This window comes from Orbicella franksi, chromosome 11 (genome assembly GCF_964199315.1).
Source record: "Orbicella franksi chromosome 11, jaOrbFran1.1, whole genome shotgun sequence".
In the NCBI taxonomy this organism is placed as follows: Eukaryota; Metazoa; Cnidaria; class Anthozoa; order Scleractinia; family Merulinidae; genus Orbicella; species Orbicella franksi.
The window spans coordinates 11,709,707-11,736,900 of NC_138155.1; the positions used below are offsets into that span (position 1 = coordinate 11,709,707).

General features: G+C 39.5%; 3 protein-coding genes across 8 annotated transcripts in view; 2 read left to right on the forward strand and 1 right to left on the reverse strand.

Annotated features, from left to right (window-relative positions):
• Positions 1–1,041: 1,041 nt before the first annotated feature.
• LOC145460324 (D(1)-like dopamine receptor) lies at positions 1,042–3,399 on the forward strand. Its single transcript, XM_081445097.1, has one exon. It carries the CDS (start codon positions 1,271–1,273, stop codon positions 2,252–2,254), a length of 984 nt encoding a protein of 327 aa, XP_081301223.1. The 5' UTR covers positions 1,042–1,270; the 3' UTR covers positions 2,255–3,399.
• Positions 3,400–3,531: 132 nt separating this feature from the next.
• The window catches only part of LOC145460303 (uncharacterized), a 29,402-nt gene continuing 5,739 nt past the window's right edge, over positions 3,532–27,194 (reverse strand). For all 3 annotated transcript variants that reach the window (XM_081445062.1, XM_081445063.1, XM_081445064.1), the window contains 13 exons: positions 25,653–25,762; positions 24,446–24,502; positions 22,950–23,002; positions 21,559–21,641; positions 15,420–15,451; positions 14,386–14,513; positions 13,580–13,662; positions 12,460–12,519; positions 7,528–7,612; positions 6,664–6,722; positions 6,043–6,110; positions 5,838–5,874; positions 3,532–5,738 (listed from right to left, as the gene is read on the reverse strand). In XM_081445062.1, coding sequence (XP_081301188.1) covers positions 5,661–5,738; positions 5,838–5,874; positions 6,043–6,110; positions 6,664–6,722; positions 7,528–7,612; positions 12,460–12,519; positions 13,580–13,662; positions 14,386–14,513; positions 15,420–15,451; positions 21,559–21,641; positions 22,950–23,002; positions 24,446–24,502; positions 25,653–25,762 — 933 coding nt within the window. In that variant the 3' untranslated portion in view covers positions 3,532–5,660. The remainder of the gene's footprint in view (positions 5,739–5,837; positions 5,875–6,042; positions 6,111–6,663; positions 6,723–7,527; positions 7,613–12,459; positions 12,520–13,579; positions 13,663–14,385; positions 14,514–15,419; positions 15,452–21,558; positions 21,642–22,949; positions 23,003–24,445; positions 24,503–25,652; positions 25,763–27,194) is intronic.
• LOC145460326 (cannabinoid receptor type 1B-like) lies at positions 10,288–21,500 on the forward strand. 4 transcript variants are annotated; one of them, XM_081445098.1, is made up of 2 exons: positions 10,288–11,511; positions 18,128–21,500. In XM_081445098.1, the coding sequence occupies exon 2, from the start codon at positions 18,418–18,420 to the stop codon at positions 19,375–19,377; it is 960 nt and encodes a 319-aa protein (XP_081301224.1). In that variant the 5' UTR covers positions 10,288–11,511; positions 18,128–18,417; the 3' UTR covers positions 19,378–21,500. The 4 variants fall into 4 exon arrangements, with proteins under 4 accessions (XP_081301224.1, XP_081301225.1, XP_081301226.1 ...); XM_081445099.1 differs by having other exon boundaries at positions 10,288–10,557; XM_081445100.1 differs by lacking the exon at positions 10,288–11,511 and adding an exon at positions 15,423–17,973.

Sequence of the window (27,194 nt, forward strand, 5' to 3'; positions counted from 1 at the left end):
AATTGAATTTCACCTTGAATCGAACCTGCTAATGATCAATAATAAAATCCTATAGTTTCCTGGTTGCCATTTGCTAACACAGTTACCTTTTCGAAATAGCTACGAAAAAGGCCATCCATTACCCGGTCTTTTTCATTTCAGACAATGTTTTGAAATTTTGTAGTCATTTTAGACCATTCGGTTCCTACTCTTTCAGAATATGGTAGTCTTTCACGAAGCGCGCGAAGTCTAAAAATAGAATGCAAACTATTGGAACCCCTCGAGAGTAAGACAACATAAGCGTGTTCTGAGAGAGATAAAAGGAAAATGAACGCCAAATTTTCGTTTAAAAAATTGTTTTAGGAACACTTGCTTACGCGCTTGAAAAAGCGTCGAATCTTCCACCATTCCGTTTTGTTTGTCTGTGTTTGTCTGAGTTATGACGTCACTCGCGCGCTTCGCGTTGATATTGAAAATTAAAACTCGTGTTTTTCGATTATGCCCTTCGTTTGTGTGTACACAGCTTGATTTTTGCTCCAAAAGAAGAAAGAAATGTTTTCTATTCTGTCAGAACATGGAAGTCTTTGTAAGAAAGCCTAAGAGAAAATTCAATTAAAGTGCTCTTTGGTGGGGCATTTGTCGATATTGAATATTAAAACTCGTGTTTTTCGAGTATGCCCTTCGTTTGTGTGCACACAGCTTGAATATTGCTTCAAAAGAAGAAGGAAATGTTTCCTGTTCTTACAGAACATGGAAGTCTTTGAAGAACCTAAATAAAAAATTTAATTAAAGTGCTCTTTGGTGGGGCATTTGCCGATATTGAATATTAAAACTCATGTTTTTCGAGTATGCCCTTCGTTTGTGTGTACACAGCTTTAGAATTTCTTCAAAAGAAGAAGTGAAATTTGGTGAATACGTCAAACTTGTAATTGTATTCCAGGTAAATTACGTTTGTTCATAAACAGGAATTATACCCGCGGCGGTGCGATTAAATGCAAAATTGAAAAGGTAATGATATTTCACATAGTGCTAACAGCTTTCCCTGAAGCCACAGGGTTCTATATACCTTTTTATATATATATCTCAATTGAATTTAAGCTGGACAGTGTAAAAGAGGAAGATTTCTGCGTCAGTTGAAACTACTGCATTTTGAAAATTGTTGCTAGAGAACAGTATTGAGAGCAGAAGGAGCTGAACAAAAAATATTGATATTATACAAAGACGAAATTATTGACGACAAGATTTTGCGAAGACAGATAACTCAACCGCGCAAGCTTCACTGGATCTGACGATGGTGAATGAAACCGGAATACAGTGTTTGTTTCTGATATATCACGAAATACAGAAAACGAAATCTTTAACAACCATATCTGTGATTGTCTCTGTCTGGAATGGACTGCTTCTTGTGGTTGCTCTTGTTGCTAACGGGCTCGTGTCCGCGGCAATACTGAAAAACAGCGAGCTGAGATCAAGGGCGTCCAATACACTGTTACTGCTTCTGTCCATGAGTGACTTCCTCGTCGGCTTTGCTGTTCAACCGTTGTATCTGCTTCGCCGCTTATTGGAGCTGCAAGATCGCTACATCTGCTGGGTGATGGTCAGCTATAGAGTTCTGTGGCATCTGTCAATTGGAACTTCGTTCCTAATTCTCTCTTTCGTTGCATGTGAACGTTACATCGCGTTATTTTACACTTTCAAATACAACGAGATCATCACGATTTCGCGGTTAGTGCTCTTCACGGGTTTTTTCGTCGCCTCTTGGACGTTGTTCGTGATCTCGCGGTTTCTTGGCCTCAGTACAGGGAAGTATTATGCCGCAGCAACTTCATTCATCATTCTTTTCGTCAGCGTTATCATATTTGTCTACGTTCGCATCTACAGACTGGCCCGCCGTCATCAGTCTCAAATCAGCGTCATGTTCTCAACCCAGTCTACAACGGTTGCACGAGAGAGTAAAGTCACAAAAACTACAGCTTACATTGTTGGTGCTGTTTTAATATGTTACTCGCCGCTGTTAATATCCCTCGTGGTAGTGAAATTCTTCGACGACAAACTGTTTCATTATTATGTATTCCCAGTCACTGACTGCATGGTTTTTTGCAACTCGGCGCTCAATCCGCTGATTTATTGCTGGCGCAATACTGATTTGAGGCGATGCATTGGAAGAATGTTGGGAATTCGCAGTCGGAGAGAAACGCAATCACAGCAATTGTTTTCTACAAGACATCCGCAAATACGTAACGCTTCAGCAAACGCACAAAATGTCTCTTGGTAGTTGCAGTGCTGGATGACAAATTTAATGAAGGTCTCTTGATATTTTAACGGGCAGTTTGCACTTCCTCTCCGCTGGATACGTCCATGAAAAAGAGAATCTGATCAGGTTAAAACATATACTGTTATCATCCACTAAACTATGGATTACTGGATACTTCATTCGCTTTCACTGGCTAATGTCTTGGCTCAGTTACAAGTACCAATGGCAAGGGAGTCATGGTAGTTGTATTTATCAAAACAAGTTCCCGGTCCAGTTGCCATTGCGTTGTTTGGCCCTCTCTATCCATTCAATTCTATAGACGAATTTATACCGGTGAAGAACACGTTCCCTCGATGCCACACAAGTGTGAGAAGGGGGCTTGACGTGCAAGTCCAAAAACCATATGTGAAAGAGAATTTTTTTACAATCATTAGAACCTTAAGACTCCGTCACTAAGTGAAGTTAACGCCATTTTGGGATTGGATTCTTGCTTGATATCACCTCGAGCAAACATTAGGATTATACACCACGTACTTAATAATAGGTATTAACATGAATCTGCTAGCTAGCGTTCTATCACGAATGCCGTTAGCTGAATGGCTACGCTACTCAGTATCTATTCTATGATAGATAGCGAGTTGCGTAGCAAGCGTACTCTTTACAAAATGACGGGCGCTTCTTGGCGTTTTCGAAGTGTCTGTGAAAAGGATTTAGGTGAACGTTTTGAAGGACTACTAGATTTGAACTAAAATAATTAGATTCAGTTCGCTCTCGATTTCTATGCGTGATAGTTGCGCCCTTGTCAACTATCACGCGATAGAAATCTCGAGCTCATAATCTAATTGTTAAATAGAGGGAAATTGTTGAGAAGCCCGGTGAACATCAAAGAAGCAACCAAACTGGCCAAGATTTATGTTGGAACTGAGGACCTTGACCCTGCACATCTTTTGTTTTCTGATCATAGATTATGCATGAATTACATAATCGCAATGCTAGTGACTTCAATGCTTTTGTATTTTGATAGGGTTTGTGCAGGGTCTACCTCCAAAATAGCCAACAAAAACATGCAACATGGAATTCTGCCAGGTTTCATAACCATTCCGTCTATTGACTATGGTTAATTGAAAAACAAAGCTTGAAAACTCATAATACGGTTTACTCTTTACCTCGACGTAAGCACGATACATAACAAAGCACTCAAAACCGCTGTTATTACGCCAATAAAAATGACTATGTGAATCATGTCTTCGTAATACAATAGATAAGATTTCCTAACGAAATAATCAACTGACGAAATAGTGTATGCAAAATATTTAAAATTTTATTTAAAAAAGAAGTGATGCTCAAATCAAAACACCAAATTGAGCAATATCTTATCGTAATTCACTTGCTGTTACCTAAAGGAACAACCACTAAGTACTTCTTGAACAAAGGTTCCTGGATAAGACCAGGGGAACGTTTCTCGAAAGCCCCGGAGACTTTTCGGGCCCGGAAAGCCATTTTTAACTAGTCTGTATCTAAAAACAGAGAGGTGTATACGCCTGAAACTTTTTGAATGAAGAGAACCTCTCTTTATATTAAGAATTTGTGAATAAAACAGTTCTGTAATCATTAAGTCTGAGATTTTGCTACGGCTTTTCGGGGGGCGAAAACTCTTCGGGACCTTCGAGAAACGGGCCCCAGGACTCATTTGTCAACTTTGTAAGAAAGAGACAGTGCAATAAACAGTAGAATTAATAAGCAAAGAATTATTATCGTAAATCCAGCGAATTGGTTTTCAAGAAATGGCTAGGAAGTCATGACTGGCGGTATAAACGACTAGCGACAACTTCTAACAGCATTTTAAGTCTTCATTTTCTTGAGGACATTCTAGAAAGCTTGGAACTCTGTCAGTAACATCCGTACTCGCGTCCACAAACACCGGAGGAATTTGAAAGCGGTTTCACTCTGAAAACGAAAGAAATGTTTTCCGTCATTTTGGATTTGTGCTCGAGTAAAACTCGGGCAGAGAAATCACATGGTCATTGTTACCTCATCGTTTTCGAAAAGCTTCAATTTCAAAATGTTTTCTGTCCGCACTAAAACGCAAAGCCGGCGTTTTCAAATTCCTCCGGTTTGAAGAGCGTTTTCGAAAAGCTCCGTTTTCGTGACGGATTAGTTTAGACGGTAAGCCTAACCGGAGAAATAAAGCTGCGTTTTCAAATTCCTGTAATCGGGGCCTAAGTCTTAATGTGCTTCAAAGATGTAAATTCAAACCGGGTTTAATTGCTCTATTACAGAATAAACACGTATAGCATTCAAGAAATGACTACTGGCGGCGGGAATATTTACTTGACATTTTCCATACAATTCCAAAGGTATAAACTTGCGGGTTCCTGCAAAAGTGAAATTCAACTTGTCGCTTTCAAATAGGAAAGCGAGATCTTTTAGCTTGTCTGTCAGGCGTATTTCTTTTCTATCTTTCATCTGATCACCCATGTTATGTTTAAATCACCTTTAAAGTATACCAACATGTTCATTACAACCAGGTCCGTATATGGGTGAAATAAATAACATCGCATTGCCCTGTCACCCATTTATCATTTGTATCTAAACCCTGGTATATTTACAAATCTCATTCCACAGCAGTGTCTTTTAACGCCTAGAGCGTAATTTGTCACGCAAAAGAATATCTACAGACTGAACAATGCTCTACATTTGTTTCAAACTACCTTTAAACAACTGCTCTTCTCCCTCCCTCCCCCCCCCCAGAAATTTTTTTGTCAATATTCCCCACCTCCTTTCCCCCAATGAGTTTTACTATAGATGCATTATAAATAACATCAATATCATTCACTCCGATTGTTTGTTTGTTTTTCAGTTTGTTTTCCGCTAACTTGTTTGCTTTTTCAATTTCTGATGATATATTATTCTAAAGTGCTATAAATTTCGTCTGAAGTCTGTACAAGACGTTGTTTTCGTGTGTGTCTTTTTCACATGATATTATATTATGTTCATTGATATTTGAATTCTGATTTCATCCCTCAACGCGTGGCATTGTACCTTTTTTACAAGCAATCGCTCCTTCAAATAAAAGACGCAAAATTTTCTGCCAAATTAAAATACTTTCAAAAATTGACGTTTTTGTAGAACGTCTTTCATGGTGACGATATTGGAAGATTGAAAATCTGTTCCTTTTTAAAATAGAAATTGATCCCACGTTGAAAGAAACTTCGAATATAACTGCTGTGAATTCCTTCTTTTGGCAAATACAAGCGCGCAATGCGTCCTGGTAGTCTCGTGATGTCTGCGGAACGACTGCTAGGTATGTCGGGTGGGCCAGTGGCCTCCTTTCGTGTTACTTTCCCATGATTCCACCGGAGCACAGTAGCGTGACCGTTGACCGATCATGGCTGTTTTATAAAAGGGAGTCATTGCTCTTTTTTCTTTAAATTCCTCTTCGTTTGGCTACAGACTTCTTGATGTTACTTATGACCAAGTATGGATCAATGTTAACATTAACCGTCTGAAAAAAAAAAATAAACAGGCGGCAAAGAGGAATTAGAAGATGTTAAGGGATTTTAGAAAACAATACAACGCAAATATACACGAAATGTTTACTTACTCCAAATAACTGAAGCGAATCGATGTCCGCTCGCATCCTAGGAAATAAGAATCAGAACGCAGGTGAATACGTTTATTTCTACTTGTAGTCTAGACTTCATTCGTTATTCGTCTGAAGCACATAATGGGGTGTGCAAAGGGCTAATATTGATACTCAGAAAATTTGCATAACAGGAAGAGAAACGTCAACTAAATAAATTACTTACGCTTCCGCTGGCCCACGGTACACAAGTCTTATTATTGTAGGAAGGTCACTTCCATCGGCTGAAGGGATCTGTAGGACAAGTAATGATCACTTGTTAGCATGGATTTGACTACCTGAGCTCAGCTTTCAAGACCGTTATAACCCGGTTGTCTGTCTACTTGTCTGTCCGCCTGTCTGTTTGTCTGTCCGTCTGTCTGTCTGTCTGTTGGTTTAACTGACTGACTGTCTATCTGACTGCCTCTCTGTCTGACTGTCTGTTTGTTTAACTGACTGATTGTCCATCTGACGGTATGTCTATTTGTCCGTTTAACTGACTGTCTATCTGAGTGTCTGTCTGTCGGTCCGACGAAGGTCTAATAATCGAAATGTCAGCTTTTCCAAATTCGCCACCACAGTAATTGTACCTTTGTCAAGTTGATGATGATGATCAACTACGCTTTTCACTTACCCGCCGACATAGCACAAAGTTGTTGCCTTTTTTCTGCCTCTCTGTCTGACTCAGTCAGACGGTCAGTCGGTCTGTCTGTCGGGCTTTGCGTCTGTCTGTCTGTCTGTCTGTCTATCTGTATGTCTGTCTGATTGCCAGTTATTCTCGTTTTCTTTCCGCTTTCTCGCTACTCACCAATTTTGGAAACACCATCCCTGCACTTATTGCATACAGTTCCATGTCATCTCTTAACGCTGGAAACAGAATTGTAAACAGAATATCAGGCCTTTCACGCTAAACTTGACCATACCTGATTTCTCATATAAAACTTACAAAACCTTTTCTGATAATGACAGGAGTCGCAATATCAACCCTCGGCATAATCGAAGGTGCATATCTCGTTTATGCACCTAGATAATGGTTGCAACGTTACTTAGAGGTGTTTAACAGTTGCAAACATTGATATGGAGCTGTTAACGACCACCACTTGAAATATGAAAGACTAATTAATAAAGGCACATCCCGTTCTTAAGTGTATAAGATTATTCTGTTCGTGGAAAATCCTTCGGTTGATTTTACGAACTAAAACTTAACGAAAGAAGTCCGCGTCGAGTACAAGCACTCCGGAGATGGGTCAGGCACATATGAAAAAACTTTGCACTAACTTTTTGGATTACCTCGAACCTAATTAGTTTACAAAACAACAAGCAGGTGCCAAAGTAACTGCGACTGACGGTTCTTTATATATTTCATTCAGTGCCAAAAGGCCATACGCGTATTGTCAGTATTGGATTGGAACTAGCTTGCAGCCGAAGCTAATGCGGGGAATTTTTTCAAATGCAAATGACATCAATCTCGTTTTAATGATATTCCCCCCGCATGAGCCTCCATTGCAAGCTAGTTCCAGTCCAATACCGAGAATACGAACATGGCCTATCTGAAAAACTGCACATCAGTCGTCACAGATTTGAAACCCACTGTACAAAAGAATTGTGGGCCCACTGATTATTGAAGCGAACAAACGGTTATGTTACAGAGTTGGGAGTGAAACTAACTTACCTGCTACACAGTAGAACAGAAGTTGGAATAGATCTTTAGATGGCTCTTTGCCAAACAGCATGATCTCGTGGGACGCGCTTGGAGTCTAGAAAGTACAGAACATCGGAAGTCTATTAAAGGAGCTAGGTCACCATTAGCGCATCTTGAAAAGTTTAGTCTTAAAGCTTCAAGTTCGTCGTTTGTAATCCGTGTTAATCTTCTCCATCCTTAACCATCCTTGTTCTTTTATAGTTCATTATTATCTCTTTGGTGTTTTTCTATCTTAGTAAACTTATATTTTCAGGTTTCCTTCAATTTAAAGGCAATTTTGTGCGTCACCAAAATGTAACTCAAAATACCGCTCCTTTAAAAAAACGCGCTCCGTAAACGACACGAGTGGGTAACCCCAATCTCGTTCAAAGGCCGCGATCCTTTCGGTTTCCACCAAGAATCGAGAACTCTGGGAGAAAAATGATCCAGCCTTAGTCACAGCAGTTACTCTCTCTCTCTCTCTCCGCATGTTCAGAAGCCATTAGGGAAGTTGAACGAAAGCACAATCAAACCGAAATCAGGATTTTCTAGCTGCGGGTGAACTTTGCCCACAGCGTCGGGCGTTTGGTCAGCGCTGACCAAAAACGCACAGGCTGTTCCAGGATAATGCCACTTCCAGATACATGTAGAGGAGGCAAGCTTGTAAACGTCAAGCGTTCACACCTAAATGATAAGTTTGGATGTTGATGCTTTATGACAGCAATTTGAACTGCAGCCTTAGTCACAAGTGTTGGAAAAATTCATTCCATACGCATTTTGCCCCTCCCCACCCCTGTGCAATGTTGACAAAACACTTTCACCTAACACAAATTTGCATTTTACCATTTTCATACATTGAAAGGGGAAATGGCGGTGCTGACAGTTGTTCTGTAGGTATTAAGGTTATGATTCATGTTTTTGCGCGTTTTCCAACACAAATCCATGGTTTTAGGTTGACCAACTTTCCAAATGCTCATTCGCCATGAGACAAAAGGATCGAACAAAACATCACCTGATTTTACACATTCCGACAGTGAAAGATGGCCACCTGAGGCCCGTTTCTCGAACGTCCCAGGAACTTTTCGGGCCCATAAAGCCATTTACGTCCATCTAGATCTAAAAACGGAGAGGTGTATACGCCTGAAACTTCTTGTATGAAGGGAACCTCTCTTCATATTTAGAATAAGTGAATAAAACAGCTCTGTAATCGTAAGGTTCGAGATTTTGCTATGGCTATACGGGCCCGAAAAGTTTCCGGGGCTTTCGAGAAACGGGCCCCTGGGCCGAGTTGTTCAAAACGTGATTAAGCTAATAGATTGTTTTCACTGTCACGAAACAAAAAAAATTAATCAAACACCATTCGGCGAATGAAGTCAAGAATATGCGATCTTACAGAAGATAAATAGAGACGACACTTCTCCATGTTTTACGTCTGTGCGCTATCCCAAACTTCAGATATTTGTTGAAATGTTTCGCACAAATTTACAGAGCCCAGTACGGAGCCGCCATATGGAGGTACACCAACATGGTCGCCGGAAAATAGTGCATTGGTTTCCAAACGAACGACGCTATTGAGCTGAGCGGTTGTCAAGATATATACATTTCACACCTCTTATGCCTGATGAGGACAGAAACTCTGATGGCTCTTTAGCTTTGGATTTTAGAACTTGATGACGTAACGTGAAAACCAGCTACTCGTCAACTATCACGCATAGAAATCGAGAGCGAATAATCTAATTGTTTTAAAATAAATCTATTAGTCGTTCAAAACTTTATCTAAATCCTCTTCACAGACACTTCGAAAACGCCAAGAAGCGGCCGTCATTTTGTTAGCAAGGGCACACTGCTACGTTACTCATTACCTATCACAGAATAGATAGTGAGTAGCCTAGCCAACAGAGAACGGCATTCGTGATAGAACGCTAATAGATTTATACTAATAAAGATGAGTGTTTCAGTTTAAAAACTGTTAAATGGCGTCCTCTATTCATAGATTTTGCCCTGCGGTTAGGAATTTGACTAATGTCAAAATCCATACAAAGTAGCTGTGCAAACTCGATTTCAGTTTACAATGGAAATCAAAACTAGGAGCAACATTAATCTTAGATTACCGTCAATCGGCTTTCGAACGACTGGATTACAACAGTTTATCGGCGAAACCAAATCTGTAAATAGTGTCATTCTACATAGTTGAGATGACAGAGATGATTCTTCTTTAAAGGAGCTCAACCATGGTATGTAATTGACTTATTTTGGCCGCGTACAAAATTACCTTTATATTGAAGAAAACCTGAAAATAGGAGTTTACCACGACAGCAAAACACCAAAGAGATAACAATAAACCATAAAGGAACAAGGCAGGGGCACCCAACGGATCGTTTCGGTAAATTATCTGTTCGGAAGGCCTTTAATCCCCTCTGATTTTCTGAAGAGAATTGTCACCTCGAACTTTCGTGATATGAGAAATTTAATGTCTGTTGTTTTCGAATTGTAAAAAATGTCGTTTTGGGTACCGAAAAAAGGTCAGCTATCATTTTCGGAAAGGCGATAAGACCTAAGGTTTTCGGGGAATGGACAAAAAAGCCCTAATAAATTCGAGAATACTCAAGTTCCCCTAGAATAACCGAACAGATAAAATTTTTTTAGCGCAACCTAAAATTAACACACAGAGCTTTAAAAGTACTCCAGATAGCCTAAAACAGCGTTTAAAAGCATTTGAGAGAAAACTGTCGTTGGGTGCCCCTGACAAGGATGGTTAAGAATGGAGAAGATTGACACGGATTACAAACGACGAACTTCGGCTAAACTTTTTAAGATGCACAAACCGTGACGTAGTTTATTAAAATGTCTACGGATTTCGACCTTTCCTGGTGTGGGGGCGATGAAACTCGTGATATAACTTTGTTTGACGTATTATCATTCATCTGCAGTTAGTGAGATCTTATTTCCCTTTGTTGGATTATTCTTTGCTGCGCTCTACTTTCTCTGGTTACTAGTAACATTACAGAACACGTTATGAAGGTAAGTGAACTTTCTCCTCGATATAGCTTCAATATTAGCTAAGAAAGGTTTTAATATCTAAGAATTAGTTTCGCCTGAAGCGTTTTCAAAGGAGTTTCCTTACGCATCGGTTGGCTGCCAACGATACATTCACGTTGTGGTCAAATACTGACCTTGCTGTACGGAAACAAGGCAACTTAGGAGCTGTGTAGAAAACTAAAATTGTACGACGGCTACAAGGGAAATACATAAACCCTTTTTCATCATATTTAAGAGTACATGTACTGTATTAAGGGCAAATGAAGAAGACAACGCACATACTGGAGAAATACTGCAATGTAATAAAAACAAAAATATAATTTGACCTACAGAGCTAAATAAACAAGCTGAACAGTGCCCTCAACAAGTCGAATTTTGTGTTGAAAATTATTTTATCCAGGACTGTTGATTTGATAGACAGTGCCTTGAAAATAATCATTTCTACTGAATTTCGCCTTTTGAGCCCTATTTTTGAGTTGATTGTTTCTTCCTATTAATTTATAGCACTTGTTATTTTAAGAAACTAATTTGCCGAAGCAAGTCCATTCAAAACGAAAATAAATTTGTTATTACTTACAAATTGTTTTAGATCTATTTATCCAGACGCGTTGGTTTTGCTGAGACGTGATGTTTTAATTCAGTTCTTATCGCCGGAACTTACTCTAGATATTGGAAGTAATTGTCACTTAATTTAAACGTGACCATACTCATGTTATCCACTGCGGTTGACAAGCCCTCGGCCGCAATGTCCGTTCGGAAATGGTCATAACCGCAACCTTTGGCGCACGTGTCTCTTGGTTCGATATATCCGTTCATTTTTCTCGGTTATAGATCAGTTCTGATGTAGAACTTCTTCTCGGCATTGGGTCATAGTTTCTCTCTACACTGTTATTCATCCACCCTGTCAAGTCAAGTTCAGTTGCTGTGTAAACCAAAGTGAGTAACCTATTTTTTGTTTTTAGGCTAAGTTCTTAGTTTTCTGCGGATATCGGAAATAGTATCTAGATCATTCGCTACTGAGTCGGTTTGTAAGTTTTTATTCTCGGAACGTTGTTACGTGATCGCCCTACGTTAGGTTCATATCTCAGACAGTAAAGGGTTTAGTGATCATGAATACTCATAAAATACTGTAATATTAGTTATAGTGCTGCTTATATTAGGCTACCATGTCACGGACGCGGACGTTATGGCGAATGCTCGCTATAATTTCATCATAGATATTATTTTATCTTGTATAAGTCGATGTAACAGTTACGTTAGCTTCTATTTTCGTTGTCTATTTCAGTTCAAACCAAACTACGGTTTACGATATACGGTTTGTGGCATAAGTTTACAGTACGTGGATCAAATTAACTTTCATCTTTAGTACGTAATCTCTCACGGAACATTTATCTCTGTCAATTAACGGATCCGTTTAATTTAAATCGTAGTCAGAAGTCCTTACCGTGTCCGTTCTTTTCAACACGCACGGTTCTACCCGTGTGATTTAACTGGATTTTGGTCAGCTATTCTGTCCTTGTAAATTACACGAAATAGTAAAAAACAATTTTCCAAAGACGAATGAGTTCTATGGCCACACACCATTCAGACCTGCCTTGACACAGACGCTCGCCGAAGGTGTCAAATTTCCAAAAATGCGTGACTCGCGTGATAACTTTCCCAGCGCGTGGTGTCAGTCTTTCCAATCCGAAAGTCGCCTAGTACAAAACAAAACCCTGGGCACCTTTGGCAGTTCATGTAAAGTCCAACCATTATATAGTGCGTCTTTTAGTTGTAAGGGACTTGGAAACAAACTGTAATGTCTGGCTGTCAGAGCAGAGGCACAAGTGACAGAAGCAATGGAAAATACGAGAATGAATTGAGGACATGAGATTATCTACTTACCAAATATGCTATAACGGTAGCATTGCCATATTGGACTGCAAGACCCAAAGCACTGTAGATCTAGAAACCCAACAAAAAAAAAAGTTTTAATTAAGATTCGTATGTTTCCGGCTTACTCTAAAGATTGATGAGCACTGAGGTCTTGCTTGCAAGCCTGGTAAGAACATACACCTAGTGGGAAGTGAGGTGGACTCCAGATCGAACGGTCCTGGTTGAAGCCCTGACCGGTTTTATTGTTGTGTTCTCGAGCAAGATACTTCACTCTCACAGTTCCTCTCTACCCGAAAGTAAAAATGCACACCCAGCGAGGTAATGTGGGGATGAGCTTGCGATGAACAAGCGTATTCCCGCATATTATTATTCTTGGGGAAGTAGAAAGAAATCCTCCTAGTCGCTTCATGCGTCGGAAACCGGAGATAAGAGCCGGCCTGATGGGTTACTAGGCTCGAACGCAGACTTACCCAGTAGCGTGTAGCAACCTAGATAAGATGCTGGAACTTCGTAGGTTCCTAAATCCTAAAGGCTAATACCCCCCGCCCCTCAGTTTTCCCGTACGCATTTACACCATGCTTGGCGAAGACACTGTGAGAGCAAACTGTCTTATCCAAGAACACAACACAATGTGACCAGAGTTCGAATCCGTTTATCCTGTGGGGAATTAGAAAAGGATAGCCCGCACTGTCTCGTCTTCACAAGATTTTATTCTTCTCCTCTTCGATTCTCGCTAGATTTCACAACTCTTTTTAACTCGACTGACTGAAAGATTCCTTCGACTCAAAAGCTAATTAAATCACAAACAATTGTTTCTTATCTTCGAGGCACACCTTAGTTAAAGTACGCCGATTGATTAGATACGAATCTTCTAGACTTAAGAACAACAAAGATCTCCAGACAAACATTTCACAATCACTAATTGATATCTATGGTATTATCCTGTTTCCGACAATCCAGCAATACCCATTTATACTTCTGGGCACAGATCGTCATCTCTCCCGAAAACGGTCCTCAGTGACGATTTCTAGGGATTTTATACCCCAGTAAAAGATTTTGGTTTTGTTGTGTTTATTACAAGACAACCATGGACGAATTCTTCGGCTTTCAAGTGCCACGATCTACTCACTTTGTTCAGAGCTGAAAAATAATTCTCGCCGTTGTGTTTTGCAGCGTATTCCTTGGCGGCTGCTTGAAAATGAGCCCATCTGGCTGGAGAAATATCAAAATAAAACACAACAGACATTAGAATACAACAACATCACGAACTATATCACGCTAAAACGAGTGAACAATTTTCTCTGGTTATTTAGCATTTACCAAAAAATCTGTAAATTTCGGTAAGAATGTAATTGGTAAGATAATTTTGATTCGACCTACCGGTAAATTATCGAAATAAACGGAACGTGTTGAAAAGTAGTCCAAAATTTCCAACCGAAATATCCGAGTGGAAAATGCGCTTACTATTTGCAATTATCTCGGAATTATGATCAGGTCGACCTCGTCCTAGTCTTTTCTAATAGGTAAATTGGTTTTTTTTTCTTTTTTTTGAGTAATTGGTAAATGGCCAATCCGAACGGAACTTACCATCAGGCATTTTTGCTTTCCATTTGCACAAACCGTTAAAACAACCTCTGTGTCTGTTGATGTTCGACTTACCTACAGGAGTTACGTCACAGTTTGCGCATCTTGAAAAGTTTAGCCTAAATTTTTCAAGTTCGTTGTTTGTAATCCGTGTTAATCTTTTCCATCTTTGACCATCCTTTTTCCTTTATGGTTTATTATTATCTCTTTGGTGTTTTTCAGTCTTAGTGCACTACTATTTTCAGGTTCCGTTCGATTAAAAGGTAATTTTTTACGTGGCCAAAATCACTAAGAAAGCCGTGACTAAGGGCCTTTAGTGCTCTGAAAGCGTATCCCGTCATGCCTACTCACCGTAGTAATGGTCGGCCAGAACTACATGAAAGTGAGGGTGGACTTGGCTGGCGCTGGCTCGAGGCAGAGTATCCCAGTAGATGTGAGGAACGGTATATTGTTGGTCATACAAATGAGCTCGGCGAAACCTGAAAAAAAACATAATCCAAAGCAAATAAGATTCCTGGATCCTCGAAGGACTGGCTCGTGTTGGCAGGAAAGGAATATTATTACCATTACTGCAGGAAATTAGGAACGTACGCAAATTAACACAGTTTATAATTTTCAAACGTGATGATATTGTTGTCCAGAAGCGGAAGTCCTATTTGTTATTTCAACGTAAAAAAACTTGGCCCCATTAACAGTGCGAACAACGCATGATCTCAAAATTTAGTCAAAGTTTAAGCTAACCACAACAAAAACGCTACTAAACAAGACTTACAGTACATTTCTAAGCCGGACTCTGCAAAAAGCAACATACCATGACCAAACTGTGGGTTTTATGAAGAACGTAAACCAAATTATCTGCATTTTTGTTTAGATTAAGACAGTTTTGAATTGTATGTGGTAAACCAAAACCAAAGCAATCACTTTGGCCAATCACAGAGAACACACAAAATCCAGTGAGCCAATCAAAACTCGACGCGTAGACTGTATAACTGGCGCGAAGCGCGGGAAATTGCGTGCGAACGAGTCGCGATTGGTTTTGGTTTAATTTCTGATTAGTTGAGAAAGTAGTGCGAGATTTTAAGGAATTCACTGAGCGGAGAAATGCAAACCCAGCGCAAATGCGAATTGCTTACGGCAATCAAGTGAAAACCGCTCTAAGTTGAGAAAACAAACTATTGGCTAGAGAAACACGGCACGAGATTTACTAACCAATCACAGAGCTGAACAGAAAAAAAAAATCAAACTCACGTTTACTTGCAACAATCAATCTGAGAAAACTGCTCTGAGCAAAACTGTCTACTGTGGTTTTCGACCAGTTTGATAAATCACCTTTGAATGGCAGACATGAAGAAAATCTTACAGAAAAATACAAATGATTTTCTTACCACTTCTGGGCAGTCTCCATGCCATCCAACAACTGAAAGACAAGGAAAAGGATAAAAAGATTCATTCCTTTACCATTCTTTCCCCGGTACTATGTGACTAACTGTTTGTAATCTACCAAGACCTGTTTCCAACACGCCACTTCATTACTCAGTTGGCAGAGCACCGCGCTGGTAACGCAGACATTATGCGTTTATAGTATTCGATATTCCCATTGATGCCGTGCCTGTTTCACCTTTTTTTTACAGAGTTTAAGAGAGGCTTTCCATTGGTACAATATGACCACATAACGGAGGCCCAAAAAATCAGAAGAGCCGACCAAAACGAAAACGTCACACACGATTTTATTTTTCAAAACATGAAAACTCTAGAGCGTTAAGCTCTTCCAGCTGAGCTATGAATTACAAATTGGGAACAAGACGAGCCTTTGGAATTATGCCTCGTCCCAGATTGTCGCGGATTTTTCTCACGAGAAACCACTGGGCACAACTCACAGTTAAGCAGCACGTACTCGCCACACGAAGGTGAAGGCAAAAAGAACTTCGCTAAACAAAAACAAAAAATTAATGAACAAGGAAATGGTTTTACATGTGCCTTGCCTTCTTACATTCATAGCCGTCCCTTATAACATAGTGACCCTTAAGTTTAGTGATTAAATTGTGAGTTCACGCACAAATAAACCACACAACGAATTTTTCAAGTTTCATTCGGTATTGAACACGGCTTGTGCACATTCAGCTAGAATAAAGTAAAGTTCTGACACTGAAAAACAAAGTGGATCTAGATAATGGAAAATTGCTTTTTTAGGATATCTTTAAAAAGTTACATCCTCAAGGACTCCGTCCTGGTCGCGTAGCAATATTAGCAGTGTCAACATTGCAAAGTACCCGTATATTTTTCACTCTAATTTTTTTTCAATTTGACAAAATATTTTATGCAATATTTGGCTTTTAACTTGATACGATCAGTCATCAACTCGATCTCCCAACATTGCAAAGCTTCTTGTCAAAGGCCTCGTTTCTGTATCAGCTTTTCTCCCAACAAAATTTTAAATAATTCGTTCAAAAGAAAACCGCTTTGACGCAAGCCGCCAAAAATGCACACAGCAGAGGACTTCATCTTTAGTGTTCCTCGGAAGTTACTCTTAAAGACTTCAACTTGTCTTCGCGGACAGCATTACGAAAGTGGAACCAGTCGAACATTTACAGAAGGAAATACAATAAAAAAAACCTTTCCCGCTTCCACTAGATATATAAATATTGCAATTTAATTTCCATCGAAACACACTACCAAATTAATATTTTGAAAGAGAAGATTTAGCTGATTAAACAACGTGCTAGAAATTGAATTCCGCAAAGTAAACGGCCCTGCTAATAAAGGACTCGGATAAAGAGGCAATGTTGCCCGTGTTAGGCATTTTTTCAAAACCCTCTAAGTTGCCAAGGAGATGCTTTTCAGTGTCAGAAAAAACAGAGTGATCTCCCGAATTTCGAAACATGACTAAACACTTGCTTCGCTATAGGTGTGCCGGATTTACACAAAAGTGGGCTGGAAACGTTTAATTTCAAACAATTCTCACTTGTTAATTGAAGCTGATACAACGCCTACTGTAAAACCACCCGTGTAGAAACCGTACCAAAACTTAAAAGCGTTTTCGTCGTTGGCTACATAGATGAATAGCTTATTTTAAAATTTATCGACACGTCTAGGTTGGATTTTATCGATGGACCGGTCCTACTACTGTTAAAAGCTATTTCGATATTACTTACCCAGAGAAATTTGCTGTAAAAACATTGCGTTCAATCTTAATTTTGCGTAGATGACATTGAAGTAGTTGGTCGCTCCCCCCCAAAAAAACAGTGTTTGCGAAAAAATACTCATCGACAAAAATAAACCTAGAAGGTTTTTTTTTTAATTCGATGATTTCTTTTTCCTTTTTCTTCTTTTAATTAATTGGCAACAAAGAATGGAATGGAAATTAGCAACGACTCAAAATGGAAATTTCTTTACAGCAAAACTTAATGAAAATCCTCGATTATTCACAATACATTGAGGGAGAGCCGTTTTATGAATGACGTCCACTTGGGGTGCAACAAAAATATGACAAGAAACAGGAAACTGCAGGTTAAAAGCAGGGTTTTTTTCTGTGTAGGTCAGAGAAGAGAGATTGAATGACAATCAAAGCTTTTAAAAATGAAATACACTTTGGCGTTCTATTCAACCATACCTTTGATGAATTAAAAATATAAAATCTCCTTTGCACACCGCAATTCAAATAGCTAAACCATGGCATTGTATGCCATGTAAATTCTGCTGACAGGTGCTTGCTTTGAAAGGTGCGGGAGGCTTAAGACTTAACACGAACAATGACAATTAAAAAACGCTCAACTGCGAAAGGTGAGCATGAATGTCAACTTCTGAAGGCAACTACAAAACAACGCTTGTTTGCGTTCTTGCTAGCTTACTTCCTCGCTTGTCCAGAGATTAAATGACGAGCAAAACCGTGACGGCAACTAACATTAAGCAAACAAAAGAAAACAAAAAACAGAAGCGCTGGTAAGGTTCGTTGAAGTATCTAGGAAACACGATTGCTGACAAACATTTTTGTCAGATAGTGGTCGAGTTTCGTTGCGCATTTAAATGACTATATTGGCTTGAGTTGTAAATAAGGACAATGTACATTGTTCATTCACCACTGTTCTCTTTTCAGATCAATACAGATTGAGGGTCATGTACAAAATGGAACATCGCTGCCTTCGTTGACAAGATTCTGAGGCGCGCTGGGGAGAAAAACCGAGGGTTTCGAGCTCACATCAGTGCAAATAACACAGCAACGTGGACCACGAAGAAACTTAAAACGACTTAAAACTGAAGCAACCCAACAGTATCGTAGTTAAAAGTTAAAAGCTCACATCCAGAGAAAAGAGAAATCAAAACAACTCTTTACATCCATATCAAGATCACTAAACCAGAGTGGAGTTGTTCAAAGCTGAGCGAAAGATGAATTCAACAGTGAATGCGACTGATATTGAATCGCCAAACCTTGGCACCGCGTTCTTGGTCTCGGGTACATTTTTAGCCGTGATTTGTCCGTTAACAGTCCTCGCCAACGTTCTTCTCCTGGTAGCTATCTACAAAGACTCGTTTAATACATTCCGCACGCCGACAGCTTGTTTCCTTGTCGGTTTAGCGATCACTGATTTGATCACAGGACTGGTTCCAGAACCGATGGTCACAAATTGTTATTTCATGCATTACAACAATCACCCGGCCATGAAAACACAGTGCCCGAAGATCTTTCAAGTCGCTGGTATTGTCGCTGCAATCACCACGAACTCTTCTTTCCTTATAGTAATGGCTTTCACCTTCGCTCAGTACGTTGCAGTAGCATTCCCACTGAAGTACAAGCGCCTGATAAGCGTTCGTAAGACTTTAATATGTGTGGCGATCATCTGGACGTATGCAACGTTATTCGAATTGTCGCAAACCATTGGCGTCCCCAGAAAGGTGATAGAAAAGATCGACCTTCATCTCCATTCGACATTTTCACTACTTTTTACCATTATAACTTATGTGCTTCTACAAGTGGCGTTCCATAAGCAGATGGCGGAACGCTCTGTCACCTTGCACCTCACCACTTCAGCAAGCACGTCGACAGGAGCGACGCTTGAAAGCCCGACGCGAAAACAAAAACGCAAACCAATGGTCGAGAGGAATTTTGTCAGGCTAAATCTTCTCCTTATTGTCATATTACTGGTTTGTTCCCAGCCGTCTGCGATCCTGTGGTATATATATTTGTACGCTGGCGAAAGCACAAGAGAGAGCCAAACCCTTTTTGTGGTTCGCGTTATCACTGAGAACACATTATATTTGAAGTTTTTGCTTGATCCGTTTGTCTTCGCATGGCGACTCCCCAAGTATCGCAAAGCTTTGAAAAACGCTCTGTGTCGAAGCAATTAAGATGACCGCGATAAAAAAAGCAAGTACAGACTTCGAAAATCGCACCCCATATGGGCCTTGTTAGCGATATGTCCGTATTTAAGAGAAAAGGTGTGGCTTCTGTTTTAAGTTTTCTCCAGGTTCTGGCCTTTGGGATTTTCTAAAGCAATGTGATTGATTTAGCAGTTGACTTAAGATTCATTATCCAGGTTTTATTCGAATTTCGCCGATACTGAATAGTCCAATTAAACTATAAAACCCACCAGGTTTGTGTTCCAATAGCAACATAATCAAACCACGTTTTAAAGTTGATTAAAAATTAATCAATTACGCGCGGTCTCTCGTCGTTGTATTTCAACAGGCGTCAAAACGCTGAAAACCAGTTGTCAAAAGGCTTGATAACCAAAACCAACCACCAATTCTTTCTTTTATCTACCGCAAACTTGCTGAATTTAGCCTACATAATATGACTTTTTTTTCACTCTTATTTATATAGAATACATTTTATGAGAATAACGAGTCTGAAATTTGCGAAATTTTAAGAATATTTTAGGTGTAAACCCGAGGCTGAGATTTTGAGAAGAATTTAATTTTTTGTGTTGAAAATTTGTAACTATAGAATTATATGTTTACAACTGAACCATATAAAATTCTGCCTTTCTCTAAACAGTAAAAGTAGCCAAACAAGAACAAAAAACAGCACTAGCCGTATGTTCGACGCTAACAACATTTCTGCAAGAAATTATGTGTGTCATGTCAGGCTTTAGTGTCTGTAGTCTGGTTCCAACATCACTTCAACGGCACCAAAGTCGAATCGAAATGCCCAATATCGGCAAAAAAAGAAAGATTAATCAGCCTGGAACGGGCAAACAATATTCTTATTAAAAAGAGTGTACGCTTAAGAGTCCAACAGACATATCGATTCAAGGATAGCTTTACACATGTGCTCGCCCTTCTGGATATTCGGGGTTTTCTTACATACAGTAGCTAGCTAATACAAAGCTGGAACCAACTTGTTAGCAACAAAGAACTTTTCTTTAATATTACGAAAAAAAGAAAAGTATAATGTATTAAACTTTGCGAGGGAAAACCTTTTTGGATAATAAATAAACCCTCTGCGTCGAATATTCATATAACAAATTTTGCTTCGTCAGTCGACTTCATAAATCAGTCATAAATCAGAACAGGATTTTCTGAGACTCATTAATAACTCATCAAGTTTAAACAAAGGAAATTGTGACCGTGTCTGATCTTAATTAACATAGATTTTTACAAGAGTGTCTTTCCGTTTTCCCCTTAGTTTTAGTCTCGATTGAGACGATACATGAAACACTCAAGACTGTGTTTGACCACGTTCGCAAACAACTCGAGGTTCGCCAAAAGCACTCCACTGCGCTTCGTATTTTCAGCTTTCTTCTCGATGTTTGGAAATGCGGTCAAACTCGGTTTTTCGTCTTCGATATATTGCGTAAACAAAACGCTTTAATAAATTCAATTATAACCTCCCTCTTCGCCTTGTAATGTCGTTTACAAGCGTAATTAAAATTTTCCAAAAGCCATCTTCTTTTTGGTTCTTCAATGTGCAAGTTTTCCTAGCCCCATCCACACTACGCCGAAGGAATTTGAAAACGGAGGTTTCTTTCTACGGATACGCCTACCGTCCGCACTAATCCGTCACGAAAACGGAGCTTTTCGAAAAACGATCTTTAACGGGAGGAATTTGAAAACGCCGGCTTTTCAGACGCATAGTCTAATGAACCAGTTAGGACTAGTCTGTCCAAAAACGTTTATAATTTTCTTCGAGCGAGCGAGCGCGGAGCACGAGAGCGAGCGCAAAGCAGGCGAAAAAATATATGTTTTTGTCTATCCCCAGCCCCACCCCCTTGCGTTTTGCCTCGTTAGTATCTCCCCCGGTTAATATTTGCTTGCGATTTCGATGAACTCAAGACAAAAAGGAGGGTCTATCTACAGACTACGCAGGGCTTCGGGCAGCCCTCATGACTAACGTGGATAAAATATTACCGGTAATTACATTTCATGTAAATATGACAAAGTGCATACAAATAATATTATAAATTTCTACCTAAATTAGTAAACATAAACTGTAAGATGAACCCTGTGCTAATGAATTAAGACACGATCATAAATTATAACTTCTTATGAAGTATGATGAAGTTTTCTTGTAAGACATGAGTTACTTACCATATCTTCGTTGATCTCAAGAGGATTATGATGCTTCAAAAGGATGAGCCCGTGAAACTTCTCCACCTTGAAGGTGTTGGAAACTGAAAAATAAAGAACAGAGATTACTAATCTGATAGAAAGTGTGAATATTAATGCTAATAATGTTGTTGTTTATGGCAGTCAGTGCGCTTAGCTACACCTAGCTTGTTCACAGGCGTGCCACTTAAACGGAAAGAAACCAATATGTCAACTAAACAATAGGCTTAAAAATCGTGGGAGGCAGACCAGTTGGGTATTCACATGCATGACCGAGGAGTTGAACTAGGGGCTACCGAGAAACAACTCCAGCTAAGTGGTCAGAACGGGACTTGAACCCGCGACCTCCGGATTTCAAGTCCGGCGCCCTGAACACTCGGCCACGCTGCCTCCACAATAAGACATCTGAGCGTGTTGACACTTGCCCAAACCAGAGATATAAAGTCTGACCAAAGACAGCAAACAAAAACAACACTATCGATAAACCAATCGGTATTTGAATTTCAGAAATCACGTGGCCGGCGCCAAGCGCGGGAAAAAAGCGTTTGAAGCAAGACAAGAGTAGGTTTAGTTTCGCTCTTATTGGTTGAAAAACAGTGCGTTTGATTTGATTGTTTAAAAAGGTTTAACAATATTTTTTTAACCAATCACAGAGGTTTCTTAACGAAGAACCAAGGCAAACGCAAAATTGCTTCAGAATGCCAAGTGAAAACCGCTCTACAGATGGTCTTTCCGTTTTCTCACCAAAAACAAGAGTCAGACGCGAAGTGAAACACGTTCATAAAGAGCTGCATTTATTCTCGTCCTTCGTGACGAGGGTCTCGACAAGACAGAAGCTATGTCCATCAAACAAAACAAATTTGAAGAGAATGACTTTTGAAAATTACAGGAATCCCAGCTTGTACATAAATTAGGATGTTCTTTCTAATTTGGGGCTTTTCAACAAAACCAATGCTACGCTTTCATTGCTAACTTGAGACACTATCTTGGATGGCCTAGTTCCTACTCGTGAATTTCCTGTAGTTCACTGGTAGAGCATTCCACCATTGCATGCAATGCCCTAGCTTCAACACTTCTGGGAAGAACTCAGTATTATTTTCAGAGTAACTTGAGGCACTAACTGACTCACATGTTTACTGACAATCCAGAATTGGAAAACATGATCGATCATCGCAGTTACATACACAGCAGCAGGGAAATTAAAGCCTGAAAGAAATTCAGGCTTGAACGGGATTCGAACCCATGACCACTGCGATACCAGTGCAGTGCTCTACCAACTGGGAGCTGGTCATGTCGCGTTGTGAGAAATATAAGATCTTTCAATATAAATTCACTTGATTCCTGAATTTGCTAACATAGACCATGTACCGTACCCGAGACAGAGTATTTAGATTCCGCTCTTTCAAAAGGGTCCTGGGCAGTATTACTGCAAACAAAAACGGAAAACTAGTTAGTCGTACAGTCTAAATTACAACGAGAATCTCTCTGCTTTGATAGGTTATTTCGGTTATTATGTAAATGTTTACTTCTTTGAGAAGTTTTCGCGCCGTAAAATCAAAACCAAAGTAATTACTCTGGCGAAACACAAAGGCCACAGAAAATCCAGTGAATCAATCACGGCATAGTCTCCTTCACAGCCGTTATTAGGGTCGTCACGCAACGCCTCTCCCCACTATAAACTAGTGGAGAGGAGCGTTGCGTGACGACCCTAATAACGGCTGCGAAGGAGACTAATCACAACTCAAAGCAAATACAGGTAGCCAACGCAGAGCGCGGGAAAACGTGTGTGAGCGAATCTTGATTGATTTTTGTTTACTTCTGACTGGATGAAATGGAATCGTCCGCGAGCTCGAAGACACTACTCGTAGCAAAAAAAAAATGAACGTCGGTGGACAGATTAAAAGAAAAGTCGTTAAATAATGATATTATCGAAATAGAGCGCTTTCCATTCCAACAAAAGTTCCAGTTTGAATCTCCCGAATTTCCTTTGGTGAACTAAACAGCATTTTCCGGAATTTCCAGAAAAGAGGACAACCTCGCGACGTGTAAGCTAATTTTCCAATTTTTTTTCCGGGGATTTCGGTTCCTTTTCATTTTCTTCCGATAATTTGTGGAATTTTCGGTTGAATGTTTCGTAGTTTAGAAGTTCTACCATTTTCCGATTTTTTCCGCGGGAAACTTTTCCAGGAAATTTTGGTACCAACTGTGCTCGTTTCGAAAGTTCAGGAACTTTTGGTTGAATAGAAAACGCCAATAGTTTTACCTCTCGATTGCATTTTGACTCGATTCATGAACATGCATTAACAAGTCTACTAAGCTACCATCAACTTGCGCTCATAACCCCCGCTTATAAGCCCCTCTCCCCGGTTATAAGCCCCTCCCCCCACTTATAAGCCCCTCCCCCCGCTTATAAGCCCCTCCCCCCGCTTAAAAGCCCCTCCCCCTGCTTATAAGTCCCTTCCCCCGCTTATAAGTCCCTCCCCCCGGTTATAAGCCCCTTCCCCAGCTTATAAACCCCTCCCCCGGTTATAGGCCCATTTACTTGTAAACCAAAAAATACCCCCGGTTATGAGCCCCTCCGGATACAAGCCCCCCTCTAGCTTTCCTTGTTTTTAATTCGTTTTATTATGATGTTTTAAAGCTCAGTTACCAGTAAATGAAAAATCTATTTCGATCAACATGCGCAGCTATAGCTGGTTTCGAAACGGTTTTTTTATTCCGGTTATAGGCCCTCTCAGATGTAAGCCCCTCCGTTTATAAACCAATCTAAAAACCCTTACGATGATTTTTAAGCCCAGGGCTTATAAGCGACAGTTTATGGTGTGTTGCAAGAGAAGGTAATTAGCCTGTTTCTGGAGTTACAACTCACATTTTATAATTACAAAAGTCGCAGTCTTTTGCACTGGTTTGTAATAACTCGGCAACACTGAAAAAAAAAAACTCACGCATTAAGTTATAGTTCCAAACTTACAACTTGCGTTACTTGATGAATACTACAACACAAGTATCCCAACCTCATTAGGTGAGCATCGTCATGTGGTATTGCAAAACAGCTAAGGTAAATAAGAGTTTGTATGGGGAAATAACGAACGCTTTTAGCAGCTAGAAATACAGAAAATGAAATACAGTAAAAATACTTAAGATTCCTTTCCTCGCTTCTTGTGCTTATTTCCTATGTTTTTGGGAAATTTTAGCCCGTTTAAAATGCGATTTTAGCAAGTTCTACATGTAGTTTCACTTTTATCCTCTATATACAGTCAAACCTCTCCTTCAGAACACCCGTCTTTATGAAAAATAGAACATCACATGGCCGCTTGGAGATACGAAATTTCTTTGCGAGTCGGTTGAAAAATATACTCCAAGAGAAATTCGTTTCTTTGCGCGGCCATGTAATATTTTCTATACCTCACGGACAACTCATTTGGTCCCTGAGAACCAAGAAATGATACAACCTCTTCAACTATAATAAAGGCACCTCCATAATACGGACATACTTTGCTGTCAGTATTAAAGAGGATCTACTGAAGTTCATTCAGGACTCGCAGACTCCACACCAACATAAGAAATAAACGAATGAAGCATAATCTAATTATTATATTGAGAATAATTATGTTTGATGTGAAACCACAAACAGTGAGTTGCACTGAATACAAAATTATCACCCGCTGGTTGGTTTGTAATAAACAGCCTAAGTGCATGAATTTGCTCTCTGGGGCCAAGGTTTAGTGTCCATCGTCTGTGTTGGAGAGGGTTCGTATTACAATAGAGGGTCTTTTTATAGAGAATAAATGGGCATTTTGCAAAGACCTAGGGAGCTATTCATACCAGAGAGGCAAGTACACAAAATGTACGCATTAGAGAGATGTCCACATTAGAGGAGGTAACACCACATTGTTTTGATTTGTTCTACAATGTACAGTCAGTATAGAGCTAAAGTAGTGCGCTACTTGAACCATAATTGTTCCGCTCTTGATTTTCAGTTCATGTTGTAAACCTTGTCACAGTAGTTGAAACCAGCGTTAGAACAATAATGTCAATGTTTAAAAAACAAGTTAATAATAGTTTCCTTTACTCACTATTTCTTTGTTTCTTCACTTGCCCCTCCTCCTGCGCCTGGTCGCTTTCCACGAAGAGGATTAAATACTGTGGATTCCTGAGTATATTTGTTGTCTACTGATGTAATGTGCTGAAAAGTATCAAGGATGTTAGTACTTACAGCTCTATTGAAGTGAAGTGAAGTGAAAGACTTTATTTAATGAGGGTGACCCGTGACAGTAACTTAAGTTACTGATAAACTTGGGGCCCTCAGCTTAAAATAATTAGAATGCTAAAAATATATTATTTACAATAAAATGCTAAAATACGATATTATTTACAATAAAATACTTAATTAAGTTACTATTTAAAATGGTTACAAATAATAAACTGGACTTACAATTTCAAACATACTACGAATAATAAGAGTTAAAAAATTCCATTAGTTTTCTGAGAGTTAAGAATAGTATTACATAATTTAGCCTTAAACGATTTAACGGACTTCTCTGTTTTTAAAGACCGGGGTAAACTGTTCCAATCTTTAATAGTTCTGACGGCGAAAGTGCGTCCTCCCTCAGAGGCGTTTCTGTGAGAGGGGCATAATAAATTTAAATTACAATTTCTAGTACTTCTCGAATGGACGTCAGAGTTTTTCCTTAAAGATGTGTTCATGTATTCAGGTAAAGTTCTGTTTATCCTTTTGTTGGCCAGTGCACATCGATTTATATAAGCTTCTTTGTAAAGGGGGATCCAGTTTAGCTTATTAAATAAAGTGACAGTTCGACTAGTACGTTGTGCTGCAAGAATAATACGCGCAGCCCGTTTTTGCATACGGAGAACTCTCTCGAGTGCCTCTTTGTTACACGATGTCCATACTGTGCTTGCATACATGAAGAGTGGTTTGATTACTGCGTTATAGTAGATCAATTTTTGATTCTTTTTCAAGTAGCAGCTTATATGGCGTAGAAGACCAATTCGTTTTGAAAGTTTGTTACATAGTTCGTCAACATGTGCTTCGTAAGTTAGGTTCTCGTCGATTATCACTCCAAGAAGTTTATGGCTACCAACTTGTTCAATTTCTGCATTTTGCATCCTAGCTTCAAATTTTCCTGCGTCATGGGTTATACGTCTGCGCAGACGCTTTCCCGTAGCCAACAACGCTTTGGTTTTCTTGGTATTTATAAACATTCTGTTTTCACTAGCCCATTTCTCAACTTCTGTCAAGTCCTTTGTTAATGATTTGTTTAGTGCAGGAATAGCTTTCCAGTCCGAGCTTAAAGACAAGGTGGTATCGTCTGCATAGATATCCATAGTTGACTTGTGAACGTTTAGAGGCATGTCATTGACAAACAGGAGGAAGAGCACCGGTGCCAATATTGATCCTTGGGGAACGCCCTGTCTGATAGTCAGCTGTTCAGATGTGGTTTTCCCTAATGTAATAAATTGCTTTCTCTGAGACAGGTACGATTGAAACCAGGCAACAGACGGAGGGCTTGCACCGTAAATAGACAGCTTTTTTAGAAGAAGTTCGTGATTTATAACATCAAAAGCTTTACGAAAATCTATAAATACCAGACCGGTCA